Consider the following 19,818-nt stretch of genomic DNA (forward strand, 5'->3'; position numbering starts at 1 on the left):
ATAATCCATCCACGTTGCCTTGGAAGCAGAGTTGAATGGGAAGCACATTCCAGCCTCTACTACCTGCTTGGAAACTAAGGGCCACTGGGAGGCTGCATCCATAGCCTTGTAGAAATAACACTGCAGCAAGTGCAAGGCCAACCTGGCCCCATCCATCCAGCAGAGAAAGGAGCAGCTTCTCCCTCCCTGCCTGTTGCTCTGGGGCTGCAGAACCAAAGGAAGACTATGGTCTAAGGTAAAGGTAAAGGGACCTGACTCTGGGGTTGCGTGCTCATCTCACTTTATTGGCCAAGGGAGCCGGCGTACAGCTTCCAGGTCATGTGGCCAGCATGACTAAGCCGCTTGTGGTGAACCAGAGCAGTGCATGGAAATGCCGTTTGCCTTCCCGCCGGAGCGGTACCTATTTATCTACTTGCACTTTGATGTGCTTTCGAACTGCTAGGTTGGCAGGAGCTGGGACCGAGCAACAGGAGCTCACCCCGTCGCAGGGATTCGAACCGCCGACCTTCTGATCGGCAAGTCCTAGGCTCTGTGGTTTAACCCACATCGCCACCCGCGTCCCATGCTCTAGCAAAGCTATATAGGCCAAAGGACTAAGGACTGATGCTACTGCTGCGCGCGCTCTCTCTCTCTGTATGTGTGTAAAGAAACAGTTTTGGGTTTGTTTTTGTATTATTACAACCTGCTGTTTGTACTGTAATTCACATTGAGAATCATTTGATTGATTGGCAGGGTATATTTACTCAGAGTAAGTAAATAAGTAATGAAAAATCTTATCAACAAAGTCCTCTCAAAATTCTAACCCCCAGTTTAGATCTCTCACCAACTGTTCACACATACAGCAACATAAGGGATGGAAGATGGTGACAAAGTAAGTTTGCTTAAGATGGTAGTAAAGAAATCTCAGCATACTTCAAATTCAAATTTTTGCCCTGATGGGCACAGTATTTTATCACTGTGAAGTTAAAAAACCACTTGGACAATTAGGCAATGACTGCCTTGAAAAGGAAATATAGCACAGCTTTCCCATGCTAAGAAAAAGGGAGTCATGCAATCAAAGAGCTGAATGAACTTTTTTTTTTTAAGTAACATTGGAACTGAAGGAATGTAACCACCAGGATTTATTCCTTCTAAGCCTTGTCCCCAGCTAGGGATGAATGAATAAATTAACATTTGTGGAGAAGTAAAATTAATTAATAACTTCCAACAGGTATTGGCAGATGAAAATGATGGATTTTTTGGAGCTGGCCAATCTGACTGGAAGAGTCCGCAACCAGAAGGAGGAGGAGTACCAGGAAGAATGGACGAAATTTAAAGACTATTTAGTTAAATATGTTAAGTTAAATTAATTGGAGATGTTTACAAAAAACAGGCTTAGGACTGAAATAGGTAATATGATGAATTAATATGTTTAATGCGGAATTTGAAAGAAAGAAAGATCTTAAGTGATTAAGTTAATTTTATAAGAATATTGGTTTTGGAAAACCGTTAGAATGATATCGACTGAAATTCAACCAGGGGGATACGAGGAAGTCATTTAACAATGTTACTAAGTTTGGTTTAAATATGGTTGAGATTTATGTTTGTTTATTTGTTTGTTAAAAAATTTTTTTGGAAAATCAATTTTTTTTTTTGGAAAAAAACAACTTCCAACAGGTATCTGAGCTATACAGCTACTGCGCTTTAAGAAAAGGGGATGTCTCAAAATGTTCTCCATCTAAAGTGAAGTGGGCATCTTCCCAAAATTCCACAATGCAGCACCAGAAGGAAAGAGCTGCCACTTTGGCAAGGCAATGCACCCTAATCCCTCTTCAAAGTACTAAATGAACCTAGCTTAATAAGATCTGAAAGAATCAGAGGCATGGCACAGGCCACCCTAATATAATATTTTGCTTGTGCTTAAGCCTAAGAAACATTAGAATGAAACGGCCTGCACAATAAAGTTGCAGACACCTTAGCATTCTGAAATGCGGCATGATCCAACCGAAGTTAAACATGCGTAGCGATTGCTGGCTTATGCTCCATTTTTTAAAGTGTAAATATATAAAGCGACTTAGTGTTAAGATCCACTATGAAAAGGTATGCCTGTATAGTAAATTAAAGACATTCGACTCAACCTGGAAGCTTAGTTCCCTTTCTCAGTCTGAAAATCCTTCGTATTGAGGGCTCCATTGTAGCCAAGACATGTAGGGTCCTCACAAAATGTCTCTATTCAATAAAATGAGGCTTACCACATTCCTTCCTTCTCCCCCCTCTTAGTAGAGCTTTTATTTTCCCTTCAAAAGATAAGGCAATGGTAAGCTATTCTTTAGAAAATGGCAAGCAGAAACTAGAATTGCAAAAAAATAAAATAAAAAATCTTTTGTCTTCCTTTCAAACGTATCTCATAGCAATCCAAGGCTTGACACTTAGTAATGTTTTGTTTCTTTCTGATTTGTAGCTGGAGGCAGTCAACAAGTTGTGGCAGATGTTGGCATCATCGCTTCTCCTATCCTCAAGGAATGTACTCAAGTTAGATCCTGATCGCCTGCAACATGTTTTAACATCACTACGGTACGGCGTGTGCCAGCATTTGTCCTGCAGCCTGGCATGAAACAGAAGTTCCAAACCAAAGCTCCGCTGCGTATGACTGGTTTGCCTTGAAGGAGGGTTCAGACTTTTGAAAACTTTCCCCACCTAGAATTCTTTTCCTGTTCTTCTGCCACATTTGTAAACATCTGGCAGCTCACATGGCTGTGTCTGCTGCATGAAATCATCTGCAGGGCTAAATTTCTGCTTCTGCATGTGGCCTTTTGTTGGCTTCTCTTCCTGTTCTTTGTAGGGAGGGCTACTGTTCCACACCTCCCCAGACCGCTAAAGCTTTTAAATAGCCCATTCAAGTCAAAGGAAGCCTTCCCAGCACTTTCAAAAGGCACTGAATTGGGCTCTTAACATTCCCTTTCTAATGTAATAGTAAACCTATCCTAGCATCTGTTCAGAGATGCAGCCAGTAAATATCTTTACCATTTATTTGCCCTTCTGGGTAATAATTCCCAACCTTTTCAATATCCTTCCTATAATGTTGTGCCAAGAACAGTACACAATAGTCCAGGTGCGCTCTTCACTAATGTGTTATAGGAATGATTTTCCTATGCACACCTCCTCCCCAAGTTTCTGTCCTCCTGGCTGCTACCAGATAATCCAATTTATTGGCATTCACCAGATTGTATGAAATGAGTGAGCAGTAGGAAAATAAAGTGGGGAAATGCATGTTGATTGAACAAGACAAAGGACCCTTTGCAATGTACACAAAACATCTTGACCTCTGCTGCACAAGGACTCCTTAGTGCCCATGCACAATTTAAATGAAGTCTAAATATGCATTTACTTGCGTTGTGCCCTCCCTAGCCTTGCCTCTCCCCATCTCTTCCCTCTCTCTGCTGGTTTATGTCTCTCACTGTGACCTTCTCACTCACCTTCTGATGTGTTTGCCCTGCCTTAATGTAGGTTATAGGCATGGCTGTTTGAGATCCATGTGAATCTCCATCACAAGGCAACTGCTCAGTTACCTGGGGTGGTGAAATGAGCATGAGCTAACACAAGAGGGAGACAGCACTTAGAAAGCAAATAGACAGCACTTAGAAAGCAAATACAGATTATTTATTCCTATGTGCAGTTAGTGGAAAGAAAGCAACAAAAAACAAACACTCTCCCAGATCTTCTTGAGAAGCATATGTCATGAAGACCCCAAAAAGATATTCAGAGAGCTGTTCTACTTCAGACACATGGAACAGGCAGGCACAATTCTTGTTGTACAATGTTGTTGAAGAATTACACAATAAAGAACTATTATTTTATTAGTCAATAATCCTTATAACATGTGAACAACAAAAACACTCGCAGGTCTATAAACAACTGAGAAGCCTCTCCATCTTTGTCCTTTTCTCTCATTCTCACACTACTTTTTCGAATTCCACTCCCAAAGCAAACCTCCCTGATTCACTGACTTGGAATGCTGCTGTCTATTACATGCAGCTTCCTCCCCAACACGGCAAAAAGGCTAAGTAATGCATTATACATGAAAACAAGGAGGGGCTGAAAGATCTGTCTCTGGAGCCTATTGTCTGTTGGACTCTGGGAACCAGAGGCCTAACACATTTACACATGGCTATTCTAGGGCTGCAAAGTGTAACAGCACCACTGTGTCCCACTATCCCAGAGATAGATCTCAATGCCCCTAATTACTATGACACTTGTTCCAGTTGGCTGCCACATCTTGTAGCTCCTTTGAAGAAGGAAAACCTGCCAAGAACTACAGAACTCGGGGACTTGGAGTTCATCACATGTCACACAGGGTAAGACACCTCTCTCAGTCTCTCGAAGTATAGCTAGAGTCTCCCTGCTTCACTCTCCCTGCTTCACACCCCTGGTTCTAACACAGGGATCAGCACCTTTTTCAACCGTGAGCCAGTCCACAGTCGCTCAGACCATGTGGTGGGCCGGACTATATTTTGAAAAAAATAATGAACCAATTTCTATGCCCCACAAATAACCCAGAGATGCATTTTAAATAAAGGGACACATTCTACTCATGTAAAAACATGCTGATTCCCGGACCATCCGTGGGCCGGATTGATTGAGAAGGCATAAACATCCCCAAGCAACCTCAACTCTTTTCCTCGTGGTGACTTCCCATTGTTGGCAACCCAGTTCCAACATTGCTGGGTCCAACGTATATTTCATTTAATACTTATGTAACCCAAATGTAGCTGTTTATCATAGTATATACAGTGGTACCTCGGGTTAAGTACTTAATTCATTCCGGAGGTCCGTACTTAACCTGAAACTGTTCTTAACCTGAAGCACCACTTTAGCTAATGGGGCCTCCTGCTGCCGCCGGAGCACGATTTCTGTTCTTATCCTGAAGCAAAGTTCTTAACCTGAAGCACTATTTCTAGGTTAGTGGAGTCTGTAACCTGAAGTGTATGTAACCTGAAGCATATGTAACCCAAGGTACCACTGTAGTTCAAATCCATCTATAATTAAGTGTCCTGTTTCTGGAGCAGCAGAGTATGGAAGTCTTGCAGTTCTCCAAACCACTATGTTCCACTGCCGTGCTTACAAGAGACAGACAGGAAGTAACATAGGCATCCACACAAGCTGACACCTTTAACCTATCCTGCTCCTTCTACACATGATAGCAACATACTCATTCAGTTCCTCATGCTGGGCAGACTACCGGTATCTTAAAATTTCTCTCTTCTGGGAACATGATCTCTGTTAGATCCTGTCATCTGATGAGGAAACAGCAACTAAGTTCAGCGCTGCAAGGGAATGTTCTTTTCCCATAAGCTGTGTGTTATTCCTGTCTCTCTCATATATATAGAAAGAGAGAGCGCATCTAGGCAACCCAAATTCTGTGCTGAGAAAAACAAAATCTCTGATCAGAGAAAGCGTATTGCATAATTTCTCTTCATAAATGATTTTTCATTTCACATAATTTGCCTTGGCTTTACTAGATCAGGAGTGGCAAGGAACTTTCCAAGGCACATATGCCCCATTGTACCCAGCTATGGTGGCGCTGTGAGTTAAATCACAGAGCCTAGGACTTGCCGATCAAGGGTCGGCGGTTCGAATCCCTGCAACGGGGTGAGCTCCCATTGCTCGGTCCCTGCTCCTGCCAACCTAGCAGTTCGAAAGCACATCAAAGTGCAAGTAGATAAATAGGTACCACTCCGGCGGGAAGGTAAACGGCGTTTCTGTGCGCTGCTCTGGTTCGCCAGAAGCGGCTTAGTCATGCTGGCCACATGACCCGGAAGCTGTATGCCGGCTCCGTCGGCCAATAAAGCGAGATGAGCGCCGCAACCCCAGAGTCGGCCACGACTGGACCTAATGGTCAGGTGTCCCTTTACCTATGGACCATACTCTCAGACTGTTTTCTGGATTCCAAGATTTCAGCAGATATTTATAGTAACAAGCATATTCAAGCGTATCTTCAAATGGCAGAAAGTTTTAAAAGTAAAAACTGAGTTTTTCGAGAAATAAACTTCTGTGCCCAATGCCATATTATCTTGTTGTTTTCCTGCAGTCCCTACAGAAACGAAATCTTGTATCTATTCCTTGGCTATTATAAAGCTACATGAGTGCTCTTTTTGACAGCAGCTTGGACAACTATATCAAGGCCCAGGAAGTCTGATTTACCAGGCAGTCTGAGCCTAAGGTACGCCTCCTCTCAATGCTTAAGAAGCTGACCATCCCTGGTTTAGAAGGAACAGCATCGTCCAATCAGCTCTGAAGCAAGCAGTCAAAAAACTGTAGGAATCCAACCAACAGAAAGCAGCAGGACACATATTGTAAGAGATAGGGCCCTTAATACATACGGTCTTATTTTTTACTCAGGTTATTTCCATAAGCACTCTTTACAAAGTGTGTGCTTACCTGTATTTATGAATGATGGCATTAAATAATTTCCCATCTCGCCAGCAGGTAGTGAAATTTTCACAACGAATACCAGCATAACCCTCAGTTGTCTGCTGTGTCCACAGGAGCAATCTCTCTTTAGCAGACATGTCCTCTGACTCTCCAGTAACATGGATGTCAGAAATCTGTATCAAAATAAAATAAAAACAGCCAAATTAAAATAGATTAAGATCACTATTAAGAATGTCATCAAATATCAGTAGCGCCTCAAACCCTCCCCCACCCCATCTCATTATGGTCCATCATTATTATGGGGTGGGGTGGGGGGTAGGGAGCTTAATCACAGCCCTGGCTCTTTTGGGCAAAGTCCCAAAGTGGCACGGATAACTTGGCATGAATCCCAGCTCCACTAATTCAAGCATGTCCCTGGGTGGCCTCTCCCATCACGAGTGCACGGAACCGAGTCTGACGCCTCCACACAGGATGTACAGGACATTACAGAGTGGTGGGGGGCACAATAAAATCCTTCTCCAAGGATCCTAAATTTAAAAGAGGGCAATGAAGAGAAACGAAACAGAGCATAATAGCAAACAATGGATGGCCAACTGAAGAAGATAACAAGGGACGCACTCAGCAAGGGATCCTGTATGAGGCAATGGGAGTAGAAATAGTGACAACTTCATCAATAAGGGAAAAGGAAATGGCTGATCAAGCTTAGGTAGCAATTTTCTTGAAGTCTTCTGTTTAAGAAACTAGAATCGGCCAGTGCCACCATCAAGGTTTTCACTGAATCTTCAGAGGGCAGCTGGAAAAATCCCATTAATTTCTAGATGGCTGGAAATCTGGAACCAGTGATACTCAGATGCACAGCTGAGTGCAAATAATGCACGTGGGGATTGCTTGTTTGAAAATGAAAGCACATCAAAGTATTTCAGTAAGTGGAAGGCCAACAGATGGGGGGGTAGCATAAGCACCTTCTCTCTGATGTGTTGTCTTTACAAATGCATAGAAAATTTAAATTAGATGGCTGCTTGTTCATGAGAAATGCCTTCCCCCACTCCCTGCTTCCCCTCACAAATTGTATTTTGAAGTGCACAGTACACAGAAGAACTGTCAGGAACAGCACATTTGGACCTGGCTGTAGGTCTGGAAGCCAGTTTTTCACACTCCTATAGCAAGGCCCCATTCAAAGGCTATGCAGACTGCAAGGCCTATGCTGGTCTCATGCCTGGCCCTATCAGCCACGTGAACCACTGGAAACTGAAACATCAATCCCAACTCCCCAAATTAGAGGAGTGTTGACATGATCTCTCTCCCTTAAGGAGCTACTTTGTTCTGGTACATTTAAGGGCAATTATGCCAAGTATCTTTCCTAGTCGTCTCAGTTTCTATGCATGACAAAATATCCAGACCCATCATATACAGCAAATAAAACATGTGCCATGTTATTTGGGAGAGTTTATTAAAATGCTGGTGTCAACCAGAAGGGCCAGGTGTGCATTTTGGTGGGGAGGAGAATCACCCTAAATTTTCTTCTGTTAATTTTTCTTTATTTTCTTTAAATTATGCTCCCCCCCCCCCCCGCACCCCACTTAAAATGTTATGGACTATTTCAAGCATGGAAGGAAGTGCAGAGTAATTTTTACAGCACAGGAGATTCCAAGTGGACTCTAGACCTTTAGCCCACAGTTTCAACAACTGTGTATATCGGAAACAGCACTTCAGATTCCATTTCCCATAAGTGACTATTTGCAGGCAGCAGAACAATCTCCAAGTGTCAGTTATATCCATGATGACTCATGCAAATGGCATGTACCAGCTAGGATACAAAACCAAGAACAAAGTCCTATTTTAAACTGCAGTTGCTAAACGCTCTTGTTTTCAGCTCAGCTGAAGATCTGAAATGAGTATGTGAGTTACAATTGTTCTCGCTTATATACCTACATATCGCAAAACACCATTTGCAGAAGTATTGATATGGTCAAGAAAATGACTTAAAAATAAAATAAAATCCTGGTTCAAGGAAAAAACTAAGGGGCATTTTTTTTTAATCTGACAACTCTAGAGCCCCAACTTTCCTTCAGCTCCTATCTCCACAGTTTTAGCAACATATTGAGAAGAAAATCGGATAAATGTAAATGGCCCACCAGAAATTCTGTGTGGTGTTGGGGTCTCAGACTGGGCGACAATGAAGGCAGGCTCAGACATTTTATTCCCTAACACCATCAAGGCACTTTGCAGGCAGAGGAAAACTGCCAGCCTAATCTCTGCTTCCCTAAAGTGTCACCTCTGCAGATGGCAAGCAGGATCAGATGACATGAGGCATCGATAAGCTCCCACCTGGCCTCAAATTATAGCTGTTGTCTCTAGCCTGGCTCCTCAGCAATTTGTCTGAACAACTTATCACTCAGTGCAGCTTGAGATGCTACAGAGTGCCTAGGAGCATTGCCTGAGTCTGTCTGTCTGACAACCTTACAATGCAGCTCAAATGAAAGTGGAAGACAGGGAGTGGTGTGAATAATGAAATATCATGAATTGGAAATGCTGTGTTAGAAACTTTCAGGATCAGAAAACCAAAATTCAAAGAATTACTTGTTTATATTAATGGGCACATTTAAGATAAAAATGATAATTTCAAAAGCTAGATGCAAGTCACTACATTTAGAAAAACAAAATAACTATTGTTAACTCATTAAAACGAATAATTGCTATTCATAGCTTTAAAGCAGGTAATCCCTTGCAACTCACTAATAAGTAATTATCACATAGAGATTCAGTAATCAGCATAAGTTCATTCTCTTTATATAGAATTGAAGTGAGAAGATTACTGAAAAGAACCAAAAAGTATACAGCAAAATCATATTTCTCAAACTTTAGGGCTGCAATTCTATATACACTGATCCAGGAGCCATCCCTATTGAACACAGAGGAATTTAACCTCTGAGTAAATAAATATGCATAGGATCGTGCTGCAGGATCAGGAGCTCTTCAGTGAACATGTTATTTCCCTTGAAACCAAAAGTGAAACATTTTATTACCTGTGTGGCTACAGATTTATTAATGGGCCCTTAGCCTGCAAAAGTGGACACGGATTTGCATATGACACAAAGCACACGGACATGTTATGCAAATCCGTGTCCACTTTTGAGAGTTGGCAGGAGGGCCCAATCCTCAGACAGTGAAGTGAGCCCTAAAAATCCTGAGGAAACCTGCTTCTGGGTTGCGCGCGCGCGCACACACACCCCCTTTTCTACACATAGACCTCCGGGGAAACATTTCTACCCCAGTCTTCTTCCTGACACCTGAGAATTTCTTTTCTCTTCTTGCTGGAAAAAGAAACATGTAACCCTGTGAAGCCCAAGCAGCCAGACACAGGTTTTCTACCTCAGCGAGGCAACAGAGCAGATGCAAAATGGGGGAAGACCCACACTACACCAGGTTGAGGGAAGCCATGACCCGTTCCCTCTTCCATCTTATTTCTTTGCTCTAGTCCTGCAGCTCCAGGCCAAGCTTGGAGGTATGTGGAGAAGAGAAAAATTGGGCATGTATTTTTTCATTCCTTTCTGATCCCTGACACCAGAACAAAATTCACAGTGGAAGGGAAAAGAGGGAAGCAAATCTGTTCACCAAGTATTTAACAGACATTGGTTAATCATACTATAACCTTTTTTAAAAAAAAAACAAAGTCCCTACTTTTGGTCTGATGAATAGTACTGCCTGAGCTAAATCCCTCCCCTCTCCAACGCCTTAAATTCAAAAGTAATAATAAAATGGTAAATTAATTCTGCTGTTGGTGTGATCCTTTTTTCTTTCTTTTTTGCCTCATTCTTTATTCATTCAGATTACCAGACGCCTAACGTACTCAGCAGCTTGGCCTGACAGCAAATTGAAAAGGAAACCAGCTTGTCTGTAATAGTATAAAGCCTTATAAGCTACTTCAAGTAATCAGACTTTTCACATGGAAATCTAGAGTGCATGTGACTATATTTGTGATCATGAGGCTAGCGCATACAACCCAAAGGTTTGCGTGAAGGACTCTCTTCAGAAGTGCCACATCTTACACCTTATATCAATAGCAATAATTAGCCAATTTTATACTCTGCCCTGGATTATGTATTCTGAGGCAGGAGGGCAAACAGAGACACCCTTTCCACATTTGCAATAAAGTGCTGTGTATGCTGATAACAGAAGCTGACGTGATTGTACAATCACTCAGAGATAGTCTGCATATAGGTTAAGCCGGGCAATAAATGTATGAGAACCAACCTGGATGTTATAAAAGAGGCACTGGTTGCTACTGCAAACCCTAGCTAGAATTTGAGCCAGGGTTCAGCTCCAACTGGAACCTGCTGACAATGCTAATGGTTCATGCCTGGTGAAGCTCTGCATGCTTCTGATCAATGTACAGTGGTACCTCAAGTTACAAACGCCTCAGGTTACAAACGCTTCAGGTTACAAACTCCTCGAGTTACCTTGAGTTGAGAACTTTGCCTCAGGATGAGAACGGAAACCGTGTGCTGGCGGCGCAGCGGCAGCAAGAGGCACCATTAGCAAAAGCACGCCTCTAGTTAAGAACAGTTTCGGGTTAAGAACGGACCTCCGGAACGAATTAAATTCGTAACTAGAGGTACCACTGTACACAATGCATTCCCCTTGCCACTTCACACACAATACTAAGCCATGGCTAACTAAACTATAGCTTATTAAACCATGGCTTAGTGTTATGTATAAACTTTTCCCACTGGCTTAACTATGGCTTGTTTACTGCCAACAAACCATGATTTGAAGCCATGGTTTGTTGCTGGCTTATTATCCTTGGGTTGTTTTAACTATGGCTTGGTGTTACATGCAAACCCAGCACCCTTTCTTCACTATGGTACTGAACACTCAGCAAACTACAAAGGCATGAGACAAAAGGAGCTGGGGAACTAAACAAACTTCAGAGAAACAAGCCATGGTTTGTGTAATTATCTGTGGGACTACTTGGAATAATTTAAGATTTGCTAAACAAATCACAGCTTATGTGTGAACCAGACCACTGAATTACGGTATTATGGCCCAGTCACAAATGCCTGGGACTAAGAGGTAGAGTTTTCTATATCAGAGGACTCGGGACAGCTGCAAATTGAGCAGTTCTTCTATTTAATAAATAAATAAAGCAAGATCATGTTTGCTAAGATCAGTTCTCCTACAAAAATAATAAGACAAAAGCCTTTTCAAAGAGCGGGAACACCCAGCAAGTTAAGTGGGTCCATGAGCTTTCAGCAAAGAAAGAATCAGAGCTTCAGAAAGCTGAATGGGAGCAAACAGTGGAACTGAGTCAGGAGGCCCAAAAGCCATGAGCTCCACCAATGTGTCCACACATTCCCAAACTCACTGCGATCTTGTCGTCCCCCCCACCCAGTATGTGGCAGCAACACCACATTCGGGAGGCTATTGCTGTGGTTCCGCCCCACCGCGTGAGCGGCTCTTGCCAAGGGCAAGGTAGATTCCAAAAAGAGGACAGCACCAGCAGTGGGCTAAGGTGCCAGGATCTAAGGATGAAGGTGTAAGAGAAATGAAGGAACCAGAGTTAGGGAAGGAGGAGAAAAGGAGCTGAAAATGAAAAGTGTCAAGGGGGAAAAGGGGGCAAGCTGGGGATGGGGAGAGATCCATGATCTTGGTAAAGGAAAAGTTATACAGTATGAGCAAGGGAGAAATTGATATCCAAGTGAAATTTGGAGGAGTGGGGAATGGATCATGGATCAAAAATCCAAGGCAACATGGAAGCCAAAGAGTAATATAGATGTAGGTAGAGGATTTCACAAACCAAACTAAATGAACCAGACACCTTATGTGGCTAAACATCTCTCATTTTAAATTAACAAAGATTTATGCCTTTATGAATACATAGGTCCTAGTGATTTTGAAAAACGAAACAGAAAATAATAATTATTAATAATGGGTTTAGGTAGACTGTAGCTTACAAAAAAAATATGTATACATCAGTGTGTACATTAATCAGCAACAGAGACAGCTTGTTTCTCAGTTCAAGAACAGGGGGCATTTCACTCATTCAAATCATATACAATTGAATGGTTGCATGTTGTATGCTTAACACAGCATTCCATGAGGAAGCAAGAAGCACAGTAATGTAGAAAGTGGCAAGTTCCCACCTTAGATATCTGAGCCATGCATTGAATGTACCTCTTAGATCCCGCCTACTTACAATAGCAAGCCCTGCCCATTATCACTATCGCTAGGGCTAGCTTTATGGAAATGATGACAGCAACATAGTCTGTGGATACACACTAGAGAATGGCCATATGTTGCAACTTATTTGGCGCCTTACTCAAAATGTTATATCCAGTAGACAAACTGGATGGCAAAAATTAACTGAAACACATGCTAGCTCCAACGGGTACAAACATTTTAAAATTAACTCTTCTGAAAAATCATTCACTTGTGGGGGGTCTGTGTTTTTTATTTTATTTTTAAAGTTATTTTTCAATGCAAGAGCAGCTAACCTCAAAACCAGCAGGCGTTCAGCAACAGTTATTGAAGTAGTTATAAAATACTCAGCATGTAAAAATCAAATATTGCTCAAAGATTTTAATTTTTTTTTCTTGGAAAACTGTGTACTATTCTAGCGTTACGGTATATTTACCTTGCTCCTGTTCGGTAAAATGCTATGAGCTTCATTTTCCTCTGAAAGAGGCAGAGACACGGATTTTGGAAATCCTTGCTGCAGGTGGGTTTGATTTTGAAGTTTAGCCGGATGTCGATTGTAACCGTTTTCCCATTTGGGGGAATCACCAGCGATTCCAGAAAGAGCCTTGAATGGTGCATTTTCTTCACTCTGCTTGTTTAACACACAATTTGAGCCAGATTCCTTTTCAAAATTTACTCCCCTGTTTTTCTGGAATGTTAATTCTCCTTGGATCTCGTTGTGAGAAGATTTCTTGTCCTGTGTGCTGCAACTGGGCTTGCGCTTTTTGGGACACTTTTCCAGATCTTCAGTTAACAGTCTCTCTTTTTCTTCAGACTTACTAGCTTTTCTGCCTTTAGCACAAGCACCATTCCCACTGCTTGAATCACAGCTCGCCCCACACACCAGTTTTGCTTTAACAAGATCAGTGTTAACATCGGTACTCACAGTCAGATCAGTTCTGTCCAGCAGAGCCTTCTGTATAACGGACTCATGAATTGCCAGCTCCCTGGGATGAGTTGCTGTTGCTGTCTCTTTAGAACGATTTGCTTTGAATTGAATTTTCCCCTCATTTTCCTTAATCTTCTCTGGCTCTCTCTCATCTTCAGCTTGTTTCCTTCTTGATTTCCTCCTGAAGTATTTTCTTCCAGGGGAATGTTTTGCAGGACTTAAGGGAGCTCTGGCTGGATTCAAACACGGTTCGTCTTTGTCAGCCCTCACACATCCACAGACATTCCCCATCTGGCTCAGAGTGTATCAAAGCCACACAGACTCTGTAATTTTACTAAGTTTACATGAGCAAAAATCATTTTCAGATTGAGCTAAAACCTCCAGCTTATATCCCTAATATCTTTCAGGCTGAACTCCCGGTCCTCAGGACGTAGCCATTTTGCTTATGAGAAATGCATACGCAATAAATGTTGTGGCATTGTGCCCAGGCCGGGCCTGTGTCTGATTAGACACTGAGGCTTATTTCTGGACACCAATCCTCTTAAGCAAACATCACTGCCTCAGCATTAAACTGTAATGCTGATGGCCTTTTTGCTCTGATGACATAGCATCTATCAGAAACAGAAAAGCCTCGTGCAGATGTGACTTTATATGCCTGACAACTGAAAGAGAAAGTAATACAATAAAACAAAGCCCTAAACCAACACTACAGATACAGAGTCAACACCAACAAGGCAAGAAATATGTTCCTTTCGAAGTCAGTTTTTAAAAATCTGGTTACGAATAATACACAGGAAAATATAAGATTATTCTTTCCAGGTCAATGCTCCAGACTAACTAACTACTAAGAAAATACCAGAAATTAATAGACTTAAAAAATTGACCATGGTCCAAGCACCTGCAAGTGAGAGCAACATGTCCCATAAATTGCTATTTAGCTGGAGATCTTTGAATACCAGGAAGAGCAAAGAAAACGAAAACACAATGGGTGAATTTATGTAGAAAGCTAGGAATAAAATTCTTGCAAACTGGGGATTACTTGGTACTAGGGTATAATCTTATAAGCTTCTTTGGTTTCAGCAGGAAAGTTTTTGTTTTCTCTCCTCCAATGAGTCTATATATTTATGTTTTTTTACAATTCTACCTAGAATTACAAAGCAACCCTAACCATGCCTACTCAGAAGTAAGACCTACTGAATTCAATGGGGCTTTCTCTAAGATAAGTGGGGTCAGAACCGCAGCCTTAATTATCGGCAGCAGGAATTAAGATGTGCCACACATTGTTGCAGCAAACAAGTCCCTATATGGAATCCCACGTGAATCCTGAGTGGCCATTGCTAGCCATCTGATTTGGGGCTTACACCACAATGTCCTCCTCTTTGGACTGAACAGTGGTGTTCCAAACCACAAGCCATGCTCACTGTGGATTTTTTGGTCAAGTTAATTTGCCACAGATACAGGCAGGAAAAGCTAGAGGTAGCAATGTGGCATTGGCCACAGTACCTTTAGTTCAGGTATGAGGTACCTTTAGTCCTCCAGATGTTGCTGAACTAAAACTCCCACCATCTCTGGCCATTGGTCATCTTGCCGGAGCTGATAGCACTTGTAGCTCAGTAACTTCTGCAGAGTCAAAGGTCTCCACAGCTCCTTAGGGCAAACAAACATGGTACCCCAGGTGCTACTTAAAGTTTGCTGCATGACTGCTTTCTTCCTGTGGTGAGCCAATCATGGCCAGGCACTCAGTGCCAGGTGTAACTCTCACTTGCCCCATGTCTTGCCTTATAACTTAAGTGTGTTCTCTGAGCAAGTCTCTCTCCATGCTACCAGTATTTTGTACCATGAAATGCGATTTCCCACTATCATGTAAGGAAGAAGGCTTCCAAGTTTCACCATCACCTAGCCTGTGTCATTTTAATCAGTCCACCTCAGGGGAAAAGTGAAGGCCCAGAACAAACGCTGGCTTGAGGCCTTCCTGGGCACGTCTGCTATTCCATCTAAAATCATTAATGCGAGGTGACATCATGATGCGGTAAAGACAAGTCTGCCAGAAACACTCAGTTATCTCCTACGGTGTGCCATTACATCATTTTGCAATCATTCCACAAGGGAAGCGGGAAAAGATTTAATACTATGGCAGACCCCACACACTACGCACTTTCTTAAGCAGGTAAGCAGAAGAGCTTATTTTTTGCATTTATATCCCACCTTTTTCTCCAAGGAGTACCTGGTTCACCCTTCCCCTCCTTAGTTAATCCCTACAATAACCTTGATAGGTTAAGAGGATGTGACTGGCCCAAGGTCACCCAGTGAACTTCATGACTGAGTGGGGATTTTAACCCTCATCTCCCAGGTCCTGGTCTGACAATACACCACACTGGCTTCCTAGAACATTTGGCTCACACAGGAATTTGCTATAGTCGTTTTTTATCACAAGCTCCTGCGTGTGCTGCAGCAGCTGAAGCATTGATGGGATGGAGCTGCTTGCCAGGTATGTACTTTCATTAACTGCTGCACATGCAGTTAACCCAATCTTAACCTGGCTGTGAAATTCAGCTGAAAAGACCAAGTGTGAACATTTTATCCACAACGAGGGGGGCATATCAGACAAAGTAATCAATTTTTTTTAATGGATAAATATAAAAAAGAGAACATGGCCTTTAAAAGCTCTCTTATTACAAATGACAGTCCATAATATATCTAATAGGAACCACAAAGAAAAGGGTAAGTGTTTACCTCCTATAGCTACGGATTCAATTGCAGACATTAAATAACTCCGTGTTTAGATCTCCGAGAGGATCAGTCATTGACCTCTTGCCTGCCGGTTTTAAATCATGAGCAGATTAAAAGTTGGAGAAAGGTTTCAATGTCTGGAGACAGTCCAGAGGTATGCTTCAGAGGAAGATGTTTCTGCCCAACCACATGCTGCTACACAGCCAGTAGCAGGCTCTAACAAGAGAATAAGCTTTCAAGAGTCCTGCTGCACTAATGGTGAGGTACCCCTTTCCCAGTCTCAACATCTTTTGTATTCCCAAGATAAAACAACTCACTTAATGTGCAGAAAAGCCAGCCAGTTCTGCTTTAAGGGATTAATTCCCGCAGCATCAAGCATTTACAGGTGAAAAATGTCTCTCTCCACTGCAGGGGGGCTCCAAGAACATTTTACTGAGATGAAATATTTACATCTCGAGCATGTGGTAGCTTGTACACATGCTCTCTTGGGGAAATAAACAGAAGGGCTACCCTTGAAAAGACACATTGCTTCTCAGAAGCAACTAAATGAAATTTGTAGTGGACTTTGTGCTCAAAAGAAGGTTTGAGTACCCCACATTACAGCATGAACTTAGTTTTGTGATGTTAGTGGTTGTGTGGATAAAGCTACACCTTAACTGTTGTGATGTGGGCCTGGATCAAAAAACAAAAACCCCTCGATATTTTGTTAGTGACTTCTGCAATAAATAAATAACTGCGTATTATGGTGATTTGGAAAGGAGGGGAAAAACAGGGTTATGTTTCACCACATACAACATGAGTAGATAATGGATCAAAATAATGTTTATCCTAATTCACTATTCTGTTATTATTATTATTAATTGCTCTGCAGATGTAGCTTCTTCAACTTAGGGCAAATACCTACATACATTAAAAAAACAACAACAACCAGTTTTAACTCCATTTTGGTTCATAACAAAATAAGTAAACAAAAGAAAAAATAAAATAAAATGAACATGACAGCCTAAAAAAACCCAAAAAAACTAATTCCAGTTTATATAAAGCCAAATGCTTGCTGAAACAAAGGGTGTGGGGGTTGTTTGTTATGTTTTTGTCACCTCACAGGTTTTTGCCACAAAAACTGAGGGAGCCAAATGGGCCTTGCCTCCCTTCAGAAGAGATCCTATAGCCTAGGACAGCTTTCTCCAGTCTGATGCCCTGTAGATGCCTTGACCTAAAACTCCCATCAGCCCCAGCCTGCATGGCCACATGGTCAAGGATTGTGGGAGTTGTAGTTCAAGCATGTGGAGGAGATCAGGTTGGGGAATGCTGAATTTGGATTTAAAACATCAATAATACAAGAGAAGGTTCTAATACTGCAGGGAAAGCAGAAACACAATTCAATCTGTTGTAATTAAATGAGGCTTTCAGATTCCAAAGGTCATTTAGGGTGTGTGACATCCAAAAGTCCATATATACATTATCAGAGAAGCATCATTGAAAGCAAAAGTACTACTTAACTCTCATGCAATATTTGAATGAGCTCATGCATAGTAACACTGTTTTTCAATCATAAGCAACTGTAACTAGGAAGGAGGTACCTTAGTGGCTTTGCTAGCATGCTGAAAACACACACAAGTTGTCTTACTGATAGTAAAAGAATTCATAACCTGCTCATGAGTGAGTGGAATCCAGGTGAGAATTAGAATCATCAATTAAAATCCAACTGGTCCCCAAAAGCAGCAATGATATAGGAACAATTGCTTAGGATAAATTCATGTGCTTCATACCGATTTCTGTTCCATAAACCTTTCACTATTTGCACATTTAACTATTCCTGCTTAGATTTGGTAATCAGGAATATATGTAAGTTCTCCAACTAGGTACTGCTTTTGAAATTTCTAAATCGAAGTACAAATAAATGCGAACAGCATAGCTTTAAATGCTCTGCCTATTCTTAAATGGCAGATAACATTTAAAATTCTGCACCACAATTCCTAACGACATGGTATTTATGGTAAATGGTGGTTAAGAATCACATGGGCCACAGAATTTACAAACAAAATGCAACTCTCAGGCATTGAAGTCGAGAAACAACAATACCAGTGTTGCATACCGTAAGAACCAGAAGAATACATGACATAAATTCTTTAAGTACAGTCAGTGCCATAATTCTAGTGCCATCTAGCGTGATCAACCATAACTAACACACTCAACATTTACAACAAGAAATAACAGCTCTTCATAAACAACAACAACTGCTGAGCACACTTGTAATATGTTGTAGAAGGTATTAAAATAAATAAAGACAGAATAACTAGATGTAAGACAAACTGCTTAAAATAAACTGCATGAAATAAAGCTGGACAGGACTTTATTGGCTTAAGTACAAGAGCTCTAGCTGAAATGGCTTCAGGGTTTTCAAAGAAACACTTCACAGCCATTCAAAAAAATCTTATTTCACTTCCTTATAGGAGATGAGTTGCCAAATTAAACAAACTTTGTAATCAACAGAGTTCAACTTGATAAATACCCAATATTCCAGCACATTCTATTCTTTTTTAAAAAGTTTCTTTTTATTATTGATTTTTATTTTTTAAAAATATTGTTTGACAAAAAAGTAATAACGCCTCCACTTTCAACTCATAGTGTTCTTCATAGACATTATGCAGTTGGAGGGAAAGGGAGGGGAGGGGAGAGAGAGGGTAGCGATCTCTCATTCTATTGCATAGAATTTGTGGAGGGTTCTATGTTTTGACAACACAAATAATTTACTGTGGTGAGTATATCCTTTCAACGATCACAAGAAGCAGGTACAGGAGAGGGACTTTCTTTGGGGTGTTTCTAGGACGAAGGTGAAACTGTAAAGCTCCCTTGTTATTTTTGTTATTGTTATGTTGTTATATTATATTGTTATTTGTTATATTTATAGTTCTGAAATGTTGCTTTTTTATATGTTGTTATAGTTGCTACTATGTAGTTTTGCTACATTCTTAGGAAATTCTTTTTGCACTGTTTGATTTTGAAATACCGTATTTTTTCCTAAATTTTTGAAGTTTAAAATAAGGGGTCGTCTTATACACAGATAGTGCATAGTGCATTTTTTTGATTTTGAGTCCCAAAAAATAGGGGGCGTCTTATACACGGGGGTGTCTTATACATGGAAAAATACGGTATATTGCTTCCTTTGTCGCAAACTGCTTTAAACATGATTTGTATGGGAAAGCGGCATACAAATAAAATGAATGGCCTATGATAGCAATGTCTTACAGCAAATGCAACTGACCTGTAGAAAGGACACTGTGAACTGAAAACAGAGACATTAAATTTTCAAGCACATGATGGAAATGACATCCACAATGGGGAAGGGTGCTCCAGAAGGATCTAGGGCAGACATAGGCAAACTTGGCCCTCCAAATTTTGGGGGGACTACAATTCCCATCATCCCTGACCACTGGTCCTGTTAGCTAGGGATCATGGGAGTTGTAGTCCCAAAACATCTCGAGGGCCAAGTTTGCCTATGCCTAGCCTAGCGCAGAGCTTTCCAAACTTTTCATGTTGGTGACACACTT

At 41.4% G+C, this 19,818-nt stretch overlaps 1 protein-coding gene across 1 annotated transcript in view; it reads right to left on the reverse strand.

Moving 5' to 3' along the window:
* The window catches only part of LOC310759029 (dystonin-like), a 306,438-nt gene that overhangs the window by 177,823 nt on the left and 108,797 nt on the right, over positions 1 to 19,818 (reverse strand). Inside the window, exon 9 of the mRNA XM_083605788.1 lies at positions 6,418 to 6,584. Within this exon, the coding sequence (XP_083461914.1) occupies positions 6,418 to 6,584 (167 nt within the window). The remainder of the gene's footprint in view (positions 1 to 6,417; positions 6,585 to 19,818) is intronic.

The sequence above is a fragment of the Podarcis filfolensis genome (genome assembly GCF_964270895.1).
Source record: "Podarcis filfolensis genome assembly, chromosome: 3".
Lineage (NCBI taxonomy): Eukaryota > Metazoa > Chordata > Lepidosauria > Squamata > Lacertidae > Podarcis > Podarcis filfolensis.